Source organism: Rhinopithecus bieti, unplaced genomic scaffold (genome assembly GCF_001698545.2).
Source record: "Rhinopithecus bieti isolate Rb0 unplaced genomic scaffold, ASM169854v2 scaffold_3062, whole genome shotgun sequence".
In the NCBI taxonomy this organism is placed as follows: Eukaryota; Metazoa; Chordata; class Mammalia; order Primates; family Cercopithecidae; genus Rhinopithecus; species Rhinopithecus bieti.
This window is the reverse complement of record NW_016804432.1, coordinates 2497228-2515650: the sequence shown is the minus strand read 5'-3', so window position 1 is coordinate 2515650 and position 18423 is coordinate 2497228. Positions and strand designations below refer to the sequence as shown.

The following is an 18423-nucleotide window of genomic DNA, read 5'->3' as shown; positions in this document are numbered from 1 at the left end:
GCCCAGGCTGGAGTGCAGTGGCCGGCTCTCAGCTCACTGCAAGCTCCGCCTCCCGGGTTCACGCCATTCTCCTGTCTCAGCCTCCCGAGTAGCTGGGACTACAGGCGCCCGCCTCGTCGCCCGGCTAGTTTTTTGTATTTTTTAGTAGAGACGGGGTTTCACCGTATTAGCCAGGATGGTCTCGATCTCCTGACCTCATGATCCGCCCGTCTCGGCCTCCCAAAGTGCTGGGATTACAGGCTTGAGCCACCGCGCCCAGCCTATTTTTAAGCTTTTAATGTTGTACCATAGTGCTTACCTTTTAAACACTTTTTAGCATAGCTGTGTTGGAGACAAGGCCAATTTAAGAGTTTCTCTCTGACACAAGCTTTTAACCTCAATATTAACAATGCAAACCTTCCTTACATGAATCCAAGTAAAAAAATTGAAGTGGCTGTTGGCCATGCATAAGTGAAGGAACTCCATTTACCCCTGCTGTGAGATACCCTGTCAATCTGTAGATGTTCGCAAGCGTGTTGGTTATTGAGAGTCACATGTAGGCATGCTATAATTTTGAGGTACAAATAACTGTGGATATATATATTCCTTGACCTTCACAAATGCTGGATCACAGGATGCACATAATGTGTTAACATAATGCATTAACTCTTTTGTAACTGACTACTTTGTGTTGGATTTAACCGTCACATACATGACATAGCTAAACTAAAGACAAACATGGACCGAGCTCTTATTCTAGTCCATTGGGTAGGAGAGATTATGTTTCTGGAGGAGAATCTGGCATCCTTGGCATTAGGGTCTCAAATATAGCATTATAATCTGCTTTAAAACAAAGAAAATGTAAGAGGACAGAATATGACTTTAGCACATGATTTCTTCCCATTTTCATGTTGGCAGTCATTTTTTTTTTTGCATATTAACACTTCCATCTTCCACCTTAAAATCTAGAGAGAGAAGTATTTCCTAATGTGTCAGAGTTCTTCCTCTCACTAACACAAATTAATGTTTCATCCTAAATATAATGATTTTCATTTGACTTTATTTACTTATATGAGGCTTGTTTGTTTTGCTCTTAGGTGGTTTAGTCACCCTGAATATTGCCTGTTCTTTTCTAGTCAAACCTGATTCATGAAATGGAATGAAGCTGAAAAATCATCTACTTCTTTGTGGATTTGAGAGAAGATTGGGATGGTCTTAAGTGCATAAAACGAGACTCTAACTGCAGCGATGAGTTCAGATGAGAAGGGCATTTCCCCTGCTCATAAAACATCCACTCCAACCCATAGAAGTGCCTCCTCTTCGATATCCTCCCAAAGGGATAGTAGGCAGGTAAGAGAAGAGCATTAAGTGCCTTTGGTTGTTTTATACAAATACAATACCATTGAGATAGGATGGGATTGCTAATTATTTCTGAAATTGTTTTGTAAAGTCTTTTATTCCAAGTGAAAACTCATTATTTTCTGTAGATACATTTGATGATGTCATGAAGCTCCCACTCTTGCTTCTCTGTGATTTAGGACTCTTTTTTAGAAGGCAGACACAGAAGGCTGGTAGGGTGGCTATGGGAAGCTCTGCTGTCTTTTCCTCCCTGCACCTGGAGGGGGAGCCAGCATCAAGAACTTGAACACTTCTCTTCATTCATGGAGGTGGAAAGGGAACTATGAACCCTGCAAAGGACATCTTCCTATAAGGCTGTCACTGGGCTGCCAAGCACTAACCTCTGTTCGATATTTTGTGGAATCTGGTAACAGCTAGATTCGGGAATTAGGTTACGGATAAAATTGTAATACCAGGAATTAAAAGCAGTGAGAACCCAAACAATGTTTACAGGCAACAGAGAAAGTAAATGGTTATTACTTAATTATGGTAGAAAACGCCCATGGTTCCATTTGAGCCAATTTTGCAAGTTATTTTTGTGATGTCATTACTGTTTAAGTGGCGATTCTGCTGGCAGGGTTATGTGAGCATTTGTCGTATGAATGTTCTTCATTGTCAAAACAGGTTGTTATTTCAGCCAGCACAGGTCTGAGCATAACTATTTTCTATCATAATTTGTCTTGTGATAGTATCTTGGTTGTATAACTGGAAATTCCCAATAAGTAGGTGTTACTACCTTTTTATAAAAGCTTTCCGTTTTGGCAACTGTCAATTAGTGAGCATCGTGCAGGTTCTCCTTCACCCCCTCCACCCCTCACCTCTTGTTTTATGTTTTCAAAGCATATTGCCTAGTTTCTAGGAGTGTGAACATCAGTCATTCGATTGGCCATCATATAGACATGGGTCTTGAGACAGCCACTTTCATATATGAATTCATTTTAGATAGTGCAAATGCACTGCTGGGGATGCTTTTTAGGAAACCCTCCCAGCACTCTTTCTTCCTTTTTAGCAAGAAATTCCAGGAGAATCTGTAAGAATCAAGGAGTGCTAATGCACTTTCACAGATCCTAAGACAGGTGTTTCTACTCCAGGGTCTTGGGAAACTTTTGATACTGGTGTCTTTTGTTATGATGTTATGTTTTGTTATGATGACAGCTATATTCAGTTCGTTATAAGTAGTCATGCCATTAAATCTGTGATTACACACAGTTATAATATTTATTGTATTGCATTTATAGAGTCAAAGAAAGTAAGAGTACCAGGAATGGAAACACTTTTATATTAAATAACTACCGTATTCTGAGATGCTTTCTAAGTTTGCAAATTGAGTCTAGCTTTGCCTGCCTTGCTGTTCTTTCTTGTTATGGCTTCTTCGTTTTTCCCTTCCCTGGGCATTTAAACAGAGAGAGAGACATTGTAAGGAACATGACCTTCCTGACTGCTGGGAAGAAGGAAGCAGTTGACCCAGCTCACTCTGGAGAATTGTGGCAAATGGAAAAGATGAATGACTGCTGTAGAAACATCTGTCGAGCGTTGTTATTCTGCCTGTTGCACCTGAGCTCCAGGATGGGCATGCAAAGCAACAGGGAAACACTGAGACCCTGGTGTGCCGGAGGGAGCCTGAAGGTGGAATGTGTGACTCTTCACTTGCTTGTGAATGGAAAGTTTTATGATGGGAATGAAAGGAGCATGTCTGTACATTGATAATGAGTTCTAGAAAAGTAAGAGACACTTTTCAAAGGGTTATTATTCTTTAAGTAGAGAGTTTACTTTTACTCCTATTTATCTCAGCAGGTGGAAACTCTCCCAGAAACTTTCTTCCCTGGGGTTCCTTCCTGACTCCTGTTTTGTGTCTGGCTACCTCCCTCAGGGGAGAGAAGAATAGAAGAGATCAATTACAGTTCTGTTTTTCCTTCCTTATCTCAATCACTGCCTAAACCTCAGAATTAACTTAGGGAACTCAGATATTTTGAGTGATCATGTGATGTGATGTGATATAGTGTTTTTTATATGCATCTATTTTTGTGTGATAACTGTTTTCATAGTGAAGGGACATAGAGAAAGTGTGATAAATTTGGCTTCATTGAATCCTTTCCATTCTCCTGATTTGACTGACATCTATGCAGATGGTGCCAATTTGCAAACTCCAGCCCCATTTCTCTCCTAAATTAAGATCTAGCACATAGCTGAGAATACAGTGGTATCTTAATGCACATTGGTTACCTTTCCTTCTCAAGTTCTAGTCCTAGGTCACTAATGAATTGATTGAGCATTTCTACTTAAATGCACTGCTGCTTGAGTGGTACCACTGTGTCTTAAATCAATACCTGTAAACCAGTTTGCTGTCAGGATAACCATTCTCTCAGAGACCCAGGGTCAATGCCTGCCTTTCTCCTTTGCTTCTCCCACATTCAATAAGTTAACAAGTCTTATTGATCATTTCCTCCTTCATAATATTATAATTTCCTTCTATTCCCACTATCAGCTCCCTTGCCCAGTGCTCATCACCTCTACCCAGGATCCTAAAGAGTACACTTGCCTCACTATCTCACTTATGCCTCACCATTTCAAATGTCCTGAGTAGGGCAGATTTATGCTCAAAATCCATCAGACTCATTGTTACCTACACAATTAAGGCCACAGTTTCTCACTTGGAACCCCATGTCCAGCATGATCTGGTCCAGGCTTGTGTTCCATTTTCCTCCCAACCTCAACAGTCTTGTCTGATCATAGTTCTGAACTGCCTTGTCTTTATCCCTACTTGCCTTTCCTGCATGGAATTCTCACCACCCTCCTCTCAACCCGATGCCTCCCTATGCATCAAAGACTGGCTCATATGACACTCCCATTGGCCACGCAAGCTTACTTTACCCTCTCCTTTCTCTGAGCTTTTATAGATCTTTTTGACAATATTTGACAGTTCTATTTTGTTTATCTTTTTATGTACTAATCTCCTCATCTGTATTGTGAGCTCTCTTAAACAGAGTATGTACTCTTAAGTCTTCAGAGAGCAGCCTTGAACCTCAAATGTTTTAATATATCCTGGAGGATATATTTTAAAGACCTGCAACAACATTAGTTTTGTATTTTTATTACAAATTTTCCATTCCTGATTTATTTGTCATTCTCTTCTTCCCTCCTCACGGATAAGTAAAACAAAGAACATCTGTGCATAATAGTAATTAGCTGTCCTTCCTGTCACTACATTAGGTAGCGTAGTTGGCAAAGAAGTGAGAGGAGCTAGGAAATAAAGTGACTCAGTGCCCTTGTGCTCACTAAGTGTTTCTTCACCAATGGTAGTGTCAGGACTCCTCTTAGTTACTTAACAAGTTAGAAGACTTTAATAATTGTTCCATTTGCATTTCACTAAATCTGATATGAACTGTTAGAAAATCTAGCAAAATTGCCTCTGTGTGTGCATGTGTGTGTGTGTGTGTGTGTGTGTGTGTGTGTGTGGTGTGTGATCAACTATGACTCATAAGCTGTAATAAACATATTAATATATGCCCTAAAACTTCCAAAGAGGGAGCATAAGGGTTGTTGATGAAACACTTAGGACTTACTCATAAACCAGCATTCCCCAAAGTGTTTGCCAAGTAATGCTTGCCCCTTAAGATGTTGCATTAAAAGAGAGTTCTTCTGTCAAATAAGTTAGAAAAGTGCTAAACAAAATCTCTTTTGCAATGTGCGTTACACAATTAAGGACACTGATAAGTCCCGAAGTAAGAATTTTTATTTAACTGAGTAATTCTAGAATTTAGTAGACTGGAACTTTTTTCCCTGTAAGATTTGATTGTTACAAATACAGATTCTTCCTTTTATGAAAAAAGAATTGGAAGGTCTAGGAACATTGATCCCAGATTTCTGATGACAACCCTAGACTGGGTTCAGTAGTGGCTTCCAGTGTAGTTGGGATATTTACTCTTTAATCGGCTACAGTCTTCACCTGCCCTCAATACTTATTTATGTTGACTGACTTGCCTTTAAAGCGTTTGAATTTGTAAGCCCTGATCCTGGATGTCAGTAGGTCAGTCACAGTAATATTTAACTTACCAAGGGCGATTTCCACTTGGATTTTAAGAAAGCACCTTAAGTTTAACATGTCCAAAACTGAGCTCTTAATTTCCCTCTCAAATGTACTCCTGCCCAGCTCATACTGTCTCAGTAAATGACAACTCCGTTCTTTCATTTGGTGAGAAATCCAGGAATCCAAGAATCATCCTGTTGGTTCTACCTTCAGGATATACCTGGAATCTGATGACTGCTTGCCACCTCCTCCCCCTCCACCTTGGTCTGAGCCACCGTCATTTCTCACCTGGACTATCGTCATAGTTTTCCAGTGGGTCTCCCTGCTTCTGTCCTTGCCCAACATACAGGTCATTCTTTACAGAGCAGTTGGAGTAATTCCTTCACAACCTAAGTCAGATTGAGGCACTCTTCTGCACCAAGCCCTCCAGTGACTTCCCATCTCTGCCCAAATAATATTGAATTGCTGACCATTGTCTACAAAGCCATTCATAATCTGGTTCTGCCTGATCCTCTGACCGCATACCATGTTCCTTTTACGTGGTTCTCTCCAGCGCATTCCTCAGATGTGCTAAGAACACACCCACCTCAGGGCCTTTGCACTTCTGGTCCCCTCACCCTCACCTGCTTTTCATCCAGCCATTCCCCAGTTTGTCCCACACGTGGCTCAGTCTCCAAATGTACCCTCTTTGGGCAGCCTTCTCTGCCCTTCCCTACATGTACTCATCTCTCCTTGTCCACTTAGCTGATTTGATTTTTCTTTAAAGCATTAACCACCACCTGGCATGTTATCTATTTGTTTTTGTGTTTGTTTCCTGTTTATGTCTGTATTTCCTTCCTGTATTCCCTAACACTGAAATGTAAGCCCTATGAAAACAGGGTTTTATTTCACTAAATAATGTATTCCTAGCAACTTGTACAGCACCTCACATTTGGTATGCTCAGGATGTACTAGAAGGAATAAATGAATGAATGAGAAGTCGAGATGGAGAGAAGATTGGGAGCTCGGCTCCAGAGGTCTTGATAGCAGCAAAGGAATAATCATGAGGTCAGGAGATGACAACAGGGAGAGAAGATGATATGATTTGGAGTTCTAAGTCCCACAAGAGTGGATTTTGAGAGTAGATAGCCCAAAGGCAGCAAAGAGGAGCTAAGAGAGCACAGTCCCTTCCTCTTGCTCCTAAGAGTGGACGTGTGATGAATAAGTGGAATCACGTGAAGGACAAAAGCAGACAAAAGCAGAGAGTTGGGAGCATTCTTCTGCACAGGTGTTAAACATATTCATGGGAGTGGGATGTATCTCTTTATTTTGTTTAATTCATGATTTTTTTTTTTTATTGGAACGACGTCTTAGTCTGTCGCCCAGGCTGGAGTGCAGTGGTGCCATCTCAGCTCACTGCAGCCTTCACTACCTAGGCTCACGTGATTCTCCTGCCTCAGCCTCCAGAGTAGCTGGGACTACAGGCGAGCACCACCACGCCCAGCTAATTTTTGGATTTTTTTTTTTTTTTTTTTTTTTGAGACGGAGTTTCGCTCTTTTTACCAAGGCTGGAGTGCAATAGCACAATCTCGGCTCACTGCAACCTCTGTCTCCGAGGTTCAAGCGATTCTCCTGCCTCAGCCTTCTGATTAGCTGGGATTACAGGTGCACCACCTCGCTTGGCTAACTTTGTATTTTTAGTAGAGATGGGGTTTCACCATGTTGGCCAGGCTAGTCTTGAACTCCTGACCTCTGGTGATCACCTGCCTTGGCCTCCCAAAGTGCTGGGATTACGGGCGTGAACCAGCATGCCCAGCCTATTTTAGTTTATTTTTGAAACAGAGTCTCGCTTTGTCGCCCAGGCGGGAGTGCAGTGGCACAATCTCAGCTATTTGCAACCTCCACCTCCCAGGTTCTCATGCCTCCACCTCCCTAGTAGCTGGGATTACAGGCGCCTGCCACCACATCTGGCTAATTTTTGTACTTTTAGTAGAGATGGGGTTGCACTACGTTGGCCAAGCTAGTCTCAAACTCCTGACCTCGAGTTATCCACCAACCTCAACTTCCCAAAGTGCTGGGATTTCAGGCATGAGCCACTGCACCCAGCCTCTCTTTATTTTAAAATGAAGGTTATTGTTTCCTGATCAGTATGCATTTTATGGTTATATTATATAATAAGGTCACTCAGTTTGTGATCCACTAACTGGATTTTGTTTCCATAGTTACTTTTATACTTTTATGCTTACATTTCTTTCTTTCTTTTTTTTTTTTTTTGAGACAGAGTTTCACTCTTGTTGCCCAGACTGGAGTGCAATGGTGTGATCTCAGCTCACTACAACCTCCGCCACCCAGGTTCAAGCAATTCTCCTGCCTCAGCCTCCTGAGTAACTGGAATTACAGGCGCCCACCACTACGCCTGGCTAATTTTTGTATTTTTAGTAGAGACGGGGTTTCACCATCTCTGGTGAAATGGGGCCAGGCTGGTCTTAAATTCCTGATCTCAGATGATCCACTCGCCTCGGCCTCCCAAAGTGCTGAGATTATAGGCGTGAGCCACCATGCCTGGCCTATACTTACATATTTTAGAGAATGTTAACAAAATATATGTTTCTGAGGCATTTTCAGTAGTTCTAGGATTATGCCCAAGGATCTGCATTTTCAAAAGCAAGTCCTGTATTTGGAACCAATGATTATTTTTATTTGTGTTATTTTCAAGTCGTATCAGAAAATCAGACACTATGGCTCTGAGAATGTAGGGTTTGGAATGCATACTTTTCAGTTGATAGCATCTGTCATGAGTGAATTCTTATATATATATCTCCACCAGGTTAGACCTTGTGAATCCTTAAATGAGTCAATTTTTTTGTTCAATGAAAATCAAAGAAGAAAAGCCAGCCAGCCTTCATAATGACTCAAAGTTTGCTGAAGCTCAGAGATCATAAAATAAATAACATTTTAAGGAAAAAATTATAATTGATAAAAAATAAATAAGTCGTAAGAGGCTAGAAGTTCATCTTCTTACCAGTTTTTACAAAATCTATATTCAGTATCATGGTCCATCTTTTAACAACTATATATTTCAATTACACTAGTATCGAAAATATTTCCTACGTATTATCAACAGCAGTACATTTCAAAACCAACAGTGGCCTGTTCATTCAAAGCCCACTGGTGACATGTTAAAGCCATCCCCAGCAGTGACTCAGTGGGACCATGTGCTGGTGTAACCATGGACTAGTGACAGGGCCACTCAGAGCAGATTTCAGCAGCATCTGTTATACAGGAAACTCATTATAAGTAAAGAAGGTGCCTGGAAAACCAGACAGTAAAAATGTCTCTCATCAACTATCCTTTATGTACAAAGTTTTCATAACAATTTTTCTTGTTGAATAAACAGGCTAATAAAAAGATCTCCCAGCATATACATGAACTGAATTGGAATTTGTCTCTTCCGACTGAGCCTCTGGAGCATCTTCGAATCGCTCTGTTGAATGAAATAACTAAATCACTACTTTGAGACATAGTGTCAAATCTTCTAAATAGGAAATGGATTTCTTTGAGTTGTGAAAAATAGAATGTTATCTCAAACGAAAATGTTCTAATTTCTAGAGAAAAGAAAGTCAAGCATCCCTGATTTGATACCTAAGCTCCAATTATAATCACCTCCAGTGTCACCAGTAAGGAGGAATATAACCTGAATTATTAGCTCTGTGTAGAATTTCACTGGACCCAGGGATTTGCAGGATGACCCTGGAACCCAACTGTCAGTTCAGAGAGAAACACTAACCTGATCTGAAAATCTGTACTGTCCTCTCTGGAGTGCTGGGTATATTTAAATTATTGAGTTGATTCAAATTTCAGTTTAGCCTTTTTGGGATTCCACCCATCCCATGGAATCAACTTTTTGGGACTTAGGACCAGTGTCAGTGAGAAAATAATATTTGTTTGCAAAAGCTCAGGCTGGGACCAATTTTTGTGGCTTGGATGCAAACTGGGTGTTTTGAAGAGTCTATATATTAGGCAAAATGTGTGTACAAACCAATAGAATAACACCAGCAACAGCTAGTATTTCATGAGCTCTCACTGTGGAAGGCTGGAAGTGTCAAAGGGGTGAAATGTCTTGCCAACAGCTAATGAGCAGTGGAGACAGAATTTGCTCCCTGGAATGCAGTTGCTGGAGCCCTTATTCTTGGCCCCTCCACTATTAGATGTTGTAATACTTGCCAAGCTGGATGTCTGGGCCTCCTGTATACTTTGAAGTGAACCTTGTATAACATTCAACAAGGAAGTATTTAAATAACCTCTCTCATAGCTATACAGTGAAATATTGCACAGCTGCTAAAATTGCTTTTGAATATTTAATGCCATGGGAACATTTTACTTTTAAAACCTCCGTAGCCACAGGTTCCAGATCCGTGGACTGAATCAGCCATTGTTGAGCCATATAAAGGGTTACATACATAACACGGTTTATGTAACCAGCCATGGATTGAAAATATCCCCCTGCTACAATACAACCATCAAAATAATGCAAATAAAAAACAATACAGTATAACAACTATTTACATCGCATTTACATAGTATTAGGTATCATAAGTAATATGGAGATGATTTAAAGTATACGGAAAGATGTGCATAGGTTATATGCAAATACTATGGCATTATGTATAAAGGACTTGAGCATCTGTAGATTTTGGTATCTGCAGAAGGTCCTGGAGTCAGTCCCCCAAGGATACCAAGGGAGGACTGTATTGCCAATTGAAACCAAAACACAAACAAAAAGTCTATTAAATTGAAAAAACAATTTTTTTCATTTTGTTTTTAAGAATTAAGTGTGTATATGCATTGAAAAAAAGCTGAAAGAAAATATATCAAAATATTGAAAAGTTTATTGCTGGTTATGGGTGGTTTTACTTTCTATTTTCTGTTTTCCCTAAAAAATTTCTGCAATGAATGTGTTTTTCTAAAGGTTCATATTATATGAGTTTGTGTGTGTATATCTTTAAAACAGTATTTGGAATGTAGTAAATGTGATAAATTTGTCAGCAAATATTAAATATCATTATGTATTATATTAAAATATAATGAAATTGCAGACCTCACCTCAATAAGAATAAAATTAGAAGTTAAATGAGTATGAAGGATATTATGCCACATGGGAAGCTTGGCACAGGTTTTTCAAACCACTTTGAGGTGCTGAGGCGTGAGCTGGGTCACCTTTTGTCTTCTTTCCTGCTTACATTTGATCTCACAGTAATTTAACTTAATTATGTCTCAGCAGGAACTTAGACTATATATATATGTGAGTATATATATATAGTGAATCGTTATTCATTCTTTCATTCAGCAAATATTTATGAGTACATATTATATATGATGAATATTTGCTGAATGAAAGAATATATATTCTCATAAATATAAGATCTGATATCAATACATATTCTCATAAATATTTGCTGAATGAAAGAATGAATATGATATGTATATGAATGATATGCTCTCAGTTTATAAGGGTAATCAAAACAGTCCAACTTTCTGCCTCAAATGAACCTACATAAATATTAAAAAGATATATGGCCTCTTTTTTTTTGCTTGTATTGTTAGCAAAATCATGTGAGTGATTATCATACTGAAAAATCCTTATCCTGGGTAATTTTAAAAGCCTTTTAGAAAATTACAGATTAACTTTAGTGTTCTTTTCACGTCACAGTTTTCCTGCTTTAAACTGACTCTACATGTTCCAGAGCATTAGCTCTTGATATGCCCTGGTATTTGTCTATGTGATTTGCCGTTTGTTTATAATTGCTGTAATGAAGCATGATCCGTATGTGCTTATACTCTGGTTGTTGTGGTTTCCTCTGATTATGCTGTTGAGTGTTGTGAGTACAGAATCAGGAGGAAGTTCACCAGTAAGTTCTGGTTCTATTTCTACTTAAAGGCAACCATGGGAATTAAAAAGCTGTTTATTCCCATACCTTTTATCTCTTCATAGTCAATATCGCTGAACTACTCTTTGCTATCAATGGACCACTTGATGGGTCCACATGGTATTTCTTACAACACAGGGTGTCTTAAAACAGACCAGTTCAATGGTGAGGCTATACTGGCTGATTCATAATTCTGTGCAGGAAGGGATGGGACTGTGCTGACTTTGCTTTTCTCCCTTCAGAATTTCCCAGGTGTGCTGTGTGGAATTTTTTCAGCCACTGTTTCTAAAATTTTCTACTTTCATTCATTTTAAGGGTGCTTATATAGAGACCTACTGTTAATGCACTTCTGCATCTTGCAGTGAAGGCCAGATAATGGAGAAAGTAGTATAATTGCTATTTCTTCAGCCATGGCCTTTTGGCTTTGGTGATTTTAATATTTTATGCTAGTACAAAGAAAAACCTTTTTGAAGGAAAATCCACACACATCTTCTGCTGCAGGTATTCAGAAGGATGTAATCTATGCTGCCATCACTGCTATTGCCTTCCCATTAAAGAATAGGCCATCTGTCTTAACTCATGTTAACAGCTGTCTCACCAAATTTTGATGTCCTGATCACAAGGTGACGCTGACCATGGTTACTGGGTTCGCTGGGTAACATGATGGTCATGGAAGGCATGGCTTCCTCACTTCCAAAAGGGCTCCTAGGTGTCAGACACCAGCAAACTGTTTGAAAGTCATCTTTCTGTGGCAGTGGGAATGTGTAAGGTTCCTAGAGATTTATTCCTGTAATGTTTATAACTGAGATGATAGCTGCTATTTATTGGGTGCCTACTGTGTGCCAGCCTTTGGGCAGCACTGTGCATACACTAGATGCCCACTCTGTGACTTGCAGTGTCTTGCAAGGTAGATATTATTATCCTCATTTTACAGATAGAGGACACTGAGGTTGAAAGAGGTTAATGATTTGTCTACGTCACACAGTAAATAGCAGATGAGGGTTGGAATGCTGGTCTGAAGGGTTGCAAAATTTATGTTCTTTTGTCTGCCCCATACTCTGTACTCCCAAAGTAAAAGCTAGCTGACTTGCTTTCAGTTCTTGAAAATTAGAAATTGTCTGGTTTGAGTGTGTTTTTGAAAAAAAATAAATTAGAAATTGGAAATTAACTTGAGTGTGCTGTAAGGGTAACAAAGACATTATCCTTAAGATCGTACCATATTTAAGAGTGCTATAATTTTTTCTTTTTTATTTCACTCACTTCTGCTTCTCTATATCCACAGAAGATTGTGGTGGAAGATGCTTTGTGATATGTTCATTTAGCGATTTGAAATTTCTGTTATTTTTGTCATTTGACATTAGCTTTAATGTTAATTCAGAAGGCCATATTTACAAGCTTGACTCAAGAGTAAAATCTTGTCACCTTCCAACTCCAGCCCTTAGTGACTGTGTGCCACTCTTAACCTCTATGTCCCTTTCTCTGGTCAGTCAGGCAGATCATTGAATAGTCATTATTCAAAGGCTTGTGAAGATGAAATGCAGTAATTCATGTAAAGCATAAAGATAGGAATGTAAAAACCAGTAAATATTAACTGCCATCGTCATCATCATCATCATCAACACTATCCTACACAAGTTACTAGTAACACTGAAATAGCGTTGCTACGTTCAAAGTAGCAGCTATAACTAGAAGAGAGACGTGCCAAATAGCCGAAAGCTTGAAGAACGTAGTTTAGAAATTTCTAAATTATTTTGGATATTTTTCTTTGAAAATATTTTGGGTAATCTGTGAATATGAAAATAGCTTGGCTAAGATAGTTACATGAACAATTTCAACGGAGTTAACATTCCAAGAGCAATGGACCAATTCTCTTTACTACTATCCTAAATTTGTAGAAAAAGTGAGCCTATGCAGAAATTTGTAGCCGCAGCCCAAAACATTTCCAGCAATGTCTTTATATCTTTGTAATGAAATTTAAGTAGGTAAATGAAAAGACCCCTATTCAACAGACCTCCTGGACTCTCATTTTGAGAATCACGTTTCTCTCTGCGTGAGTTGTACGAAATCGTTCAGCTATTATTAAGTGTCTCATTGTCTATCTGTTTACCTGCGTCTTTGATACCAAGTAAACTAGACTACAGTCATGTTGGCACATTTCCACTTGCTGCCCAAGAGGTATTGAGATCAATGAACACTAACCCGAGGAGCATATTTTTACCAAATTAAAGAGCGACATGAAATATGTGTTCCAGGTTCCTGGTTTTAAGCTAAATATGCATCAGTTATCTCTGATCAGGGGAAACAGAGGGCTGGTAAGTACTTCCACCTTGTCTGTGTGTTCTAAGTTCCTTAAAAAACTTACTTGGAAATTAAGTTGTAATTTTAGCATTTGAGAGGAAACTTGATTTTAAAATAATAATTGACTGGTTTACATAACCCTTTATTTAACTTGCTTACATAATGTGTATAACACTTTGAAGGTAGTGGCATGTGTTTCCATTTCACTCTGAAAGAATATGAAAACAGCTATCTTGTGAAGAAAAGTACAAAAATTATACCACAAATTATGATCTTAAAGGAAGCCTTATGAAAAGAACTAATGTTTGTTAACTGAAGATGTCGTGAAATTAAATTTGATGTGTTCCCTAATGACTAGTCATAGCTTTAAATTGAATAAGTAAGAATTCTGTGATTAATCCACTAGAGTTTTCTGTTTTAAAAGTTAGGCTTTTAACTGTTTTCAAAATTTCTATCCTATTGGAACATGATTTTTATAATTCCAAGATAGGCTGGGTGCAGTGGCTCTCACCTGTAGTCCCAGCACTTTGGAAGGCCGAGGTGAGCGATCACAAGGCCAAGAGATCGAGACCATCCTGGCCAACATGATGAAACCCCGTCTCTACTAAAAATACAACCAGGCGTGGTGGCGGGCGCCTGTAATCTCAGCTACTCGGGAGGCTGAAGCAGGAGAATCGCTTGAACCCAGGAGGTGGAGGTTGCAGTGAGCCAAGATTGTGCCGCTGCACTCCAGCCTGATGATGGAGCAAGACTCTATCTCAAATAATAATTAATAATAATAATAATAATAATAATAATAATTCCAAGATAAAGCTGGAAGGTAATTGATTGCTGAAGGAGTGTTCTCTGCCAATTAGCACTAACAAATTCCCTGCATTTTTGATGGGCTTCGGTGTGCAGATTGTTGTGCTAGGATGGGGTGGATCATGGGTAGAGAAGATGGAAGTCGAGGATGAAGATGAGCTTGTCCCCCACCTTCAAGGAGCACTCAATCTAGCTAGAGGCCAGTACTGGGTATGGTCAGTTTAAACTGTCTTCTTTATAGCTGCTAGTATAAAAAATACAACACTCAAGTACTTAGATATTTCATTTAAAATAACAAATTGCTTGGTATGTAATTACATAACTTTAGGGTTATGCTTTTAGTTTTTAAAACCATGAGTCCGGAGAAAATTCAAGGTAGGGGATTAATTTTTTATTATTGAATAGACAATGATAGGTTCTAATAATATAAAAATACAAGACTGGCAAGTTTTTTGTTTGTTTGTTTGTTTTGAGACCGTCTCGCTCTGTCGCCCAGGCTGGAGTGCAGTGGCGTGATCTCGGCTCACTGCAAGCTCCGCCTCCCGGGTTCACGCCATTCTCCTGCCTCAGCCTCCCAGGTAGCTGGGACTACAGGCAGCCGCCACCACGCTCTGCTAAGTTTTTTGTATTTTTAATAGAGATGGGGTTTCACTGTGTTAGCCAGGATGGTCTCGATCTCCTGACCTTGTGATCCGCCCACCTTGGCCTCCCAAAGTGCTGGGATTACAGGTGTGAGCCACTGCGCATGCAAGGCTGGCAAGTTTCTACAAGAGCTGTTGGCTTCTTCGCTGTCATCCTGGAGGTTACATGGAATAGCTTATTTTTTGAAGCTAGTTACAATTACAATAATGGGTATCCGCTGGTAATTTTCTAAATTGTCCTTTAACTTTTTCAGTAACAAATACATACATTAGTGATACTAAAAATATTCATTTACTTGCTATGTCTCACTAAATGTTTTTTATGATTCTCTGGGCTTTGACAAATCAACAGAATTTGGGGTTTAGATATATTGTGCTATATTTGAAATGATTGAACTTCTTATTTTTCTTCCATAATATAAATTGTTTTGTAACATCAAATGGAGAAGAGACTAATATTGTGTTCTTTGTGCTAGGTACTGTGGTAGGTATTTTGCAGTTGTGGGTCCTGGTCTGTGTGGTTGCTAACCCTTCTGACCTACATAATTCTGGCAACATCTTTCGTATCCCCTCGTATCTATAGAGGCAAAATTTATTTCTATCACACTTTAAATATACCACATTGATTTCAATGTCTATGGCTTGATTTGGAAGTTAGGGGATTTAATTTCCTCTCCCTAGCTTAGTTACTTTATTTCCTGCCTACATAGTTGCTAAGGTCAAGTTTCTTTCCAGGCTTTGTTTTCCTTAGCATGTTTTTTTGGAGGCAGGGGAACAGTTGGTGATGTATCTGTGGTTTATTGCCCAGCAACATGAAAGGATGGGGATCGGGGAGAGTCCTCAAAGAGAAGCTCAGATCAGAGATACCTGACTGGAAGATTAAAGTAAGCAAAAGCAGTAGCCACATGAGACAAGGTTAATACATGGGCTTACAAAAATGTCCTAAACATTATTTGGTCTTTTGTATGATAAGAACTCTTTCTAGAATATAAGCATCATAAGAGTAGTTCTCTTGTCTGTTTTGTTCTCTGTGGCCCTGTCATCTGTGCCTGGCACAGTGTAGGTGCCTAATAATGATGTGTTGATTAATGGAACTATGAATGAATAAATAGCATATTTCAATGGTAGTTTCTGATCTTGTACTTTATTTATTTGACTGAAGTTTTTTGTTGCTATTCTAGTAAATGGTGAGGGAGAAGCTTGCTACTAAAGTGTGTAATTTCTATATGGTTATTTTAAAAATTATGTTGGAAACTTTTTTTCCTATAGAAAATTATCTCAAAGTATAAGGTAATGTATTTGTTGGTGGGGGAAGCATTTTATATCTCTGTAATACAGTGACACTTGTATCTTTGATCTTTACAGTGACACTTGTATCTTTGATCTTTATTACCCATCGTTCTTTTTTAGAAAAGTCACCTCATGCATGAAAAAAAAAAAAAAAACTTTAAAAAAAATCTTTGTCGTCTTTACAGTAGAGAAGTTTTGTTCACATGTATTTGAAGAGTGCATGAAATAAGGTTTGTTTCCTTCTTTTATGCTTTTATAATGTGCCAAGATAGTGAGTGGTTCTTAATGAGTAGATTTATGTAATTTAGGTTAAGGCATGTACTTTTTTTCCCCCAAGGGTTTTAATATAATTGCAAAATTCCTCTTTAGAAAGATCATATCTAATTTACATTTTCTTTCTTCCAACCCCACTTCATTCTTGAATCTGATGGGTTAAAAAAAATTGATTTTTTTTTTAATATTTCTAAGTTCGAACATCTTTTCAAATGTTTTACATGTGTTACTTGTTCATGTACTTCACCCATTTTTCTGTTGAAATTTTATCTTGCTAATATATAAATGCTCTTTGTAAAAGACAACTACCGTTTATAGTATTTGGTGAATTGTTTTCTTCTCTGTGCATTTTTGTAAGACACTTTAGAGACCGAAGGGTGTGAAGGCTCTGAATTTTTATTTATTTATTTATTTTTGTGATGGAGTTTCCTTCTTGTTGCCCAGGCTGGAGTGCATGGTGCAATCTTGGCTCACTGCAACCTGCACCTCCCAGGTTCAAGTGATTCTCCTGCTTCAGACTCACAAGTAGCTGCGATTGCGGGCTTCCACCACCAAGCCTGGCTAATTTTTGCATTTTTAATAGAGACAGGGTTTCACCATGTTGGCCAGGTTGGTCTCAAACTCCTGACCTCAGGTGATCCGTCTGCCCCAGCCTCCCAACGTGCTGGGATTATAGGCGTGAGCCACCATGCCTGGCCGCCTCTGGATTTTTTAAGGTAGACCTTTCTTTTTGTCTGTTGCTATTCCCAGTTGGAGAGTTGAGCAAATATTTCTATGTAAGGCTAATTAGTCTAAGTAATAGGTGTGTCATCGTCATAAAATTGTAGGTTTTCTTGTGTATCATAAAATTTTTCAAGAGATATTCCTCTGACTCTCCAAGACTGAAACCAGCATTGCAGCAGCAGTTCAGCAGCAATTTTAGAAGAGGAGGGGAAAATCCTGTGCCGACATATTTTTCTGACTGTTGCTGCTATCTTTGATCTTTTCAGGAACTTGTCATTTTAAACATAACTCACTGTTTTGACTGTGTTATGTATGATTTCATCCCCATGCACATTCACATGAAAAGTGAGTTGTCTAACCCTGGGCTATGTTTCCATTTATTTTCAGAGTATTCACATACTGGAGAGGACTGCTTCCTCTAGCACCGAGCCCTCTGTAAGTCGGCAATTGCTAGAACCGGAGCCAGTCCCCCTCTCCAAGGTCAGTGATGGAAAGCGGTGCTTTCTCTGCTGGCATGATGCCTGCTCTGGGGCCAGTTGAACTGTGAATAACTTTTATACCTGACTTTCCTAAAATAGCTGTGATGCCATTTGTAGGCAACTCTTTGCACTTTTTCTGCTTCCAGTGAGTAGAGTTTCTCTGCCCTTTGTAAGAGAGAACAGAGAAGGATTTGCATGATTACATACAAAGGTCCAAAATTCTCTTTAAGGGAAGAAGGAAAAAGAAGCTATTGCCTTCCCTGTTGGAGGTAAAAAAAATATTTCTATGCCCAGCTAATGGAAAATTTAAAAAACTGCATCCAGCAATAAAAATAATAACAGCTACCATTATTGCCCATGTACTGCATCACCAGACACTATGAGAAGTATTTAAATATATTATCCCATTTAATATAGTTCTTATAAGTAGCTCCACACAGTGTAGGTATTTATCACATTTTACAAATATGGAAACTGAGAGTTCATAACTTGCCCATAGTAAATAAATAAACTATCAAGGATTATAGCAGAGCAAGAATTCAAACTTAGATTTGTCCAACTCCACAACCAATGCTTGTCAGCTCTTCCCGAGCTACAAGGTAGAA

The 18423-nt window shown here is 38.9% G+C and overlaps 1 protein-coding gene across 1 annotated transcript in view; it reads left to right on the top strand.

Annotated features, from left to right (window-relative positions):
• The window catches only part of OSBPL6 (oxysterol binding protein like 6), a 206852-nt gene that overhangs the window by 118454 nt on the left and 69975 nt on the right, over positions 1-18423 (top strand). The window contains exons 3-4 of the mRNA XM_017868256.1: positions 1116-1329; positions 17727-17819. Coding sequence (XP_017723745.1) covers positions 1228-1329; positions 17727-17819 — 195 coding nt within the window. The 5' untranslated portion in view covers positions 1116-1227. The remainder of the gene's footprint in view (positions 1-1115; positions 1330-17726; positions 17820-18423) is intronic.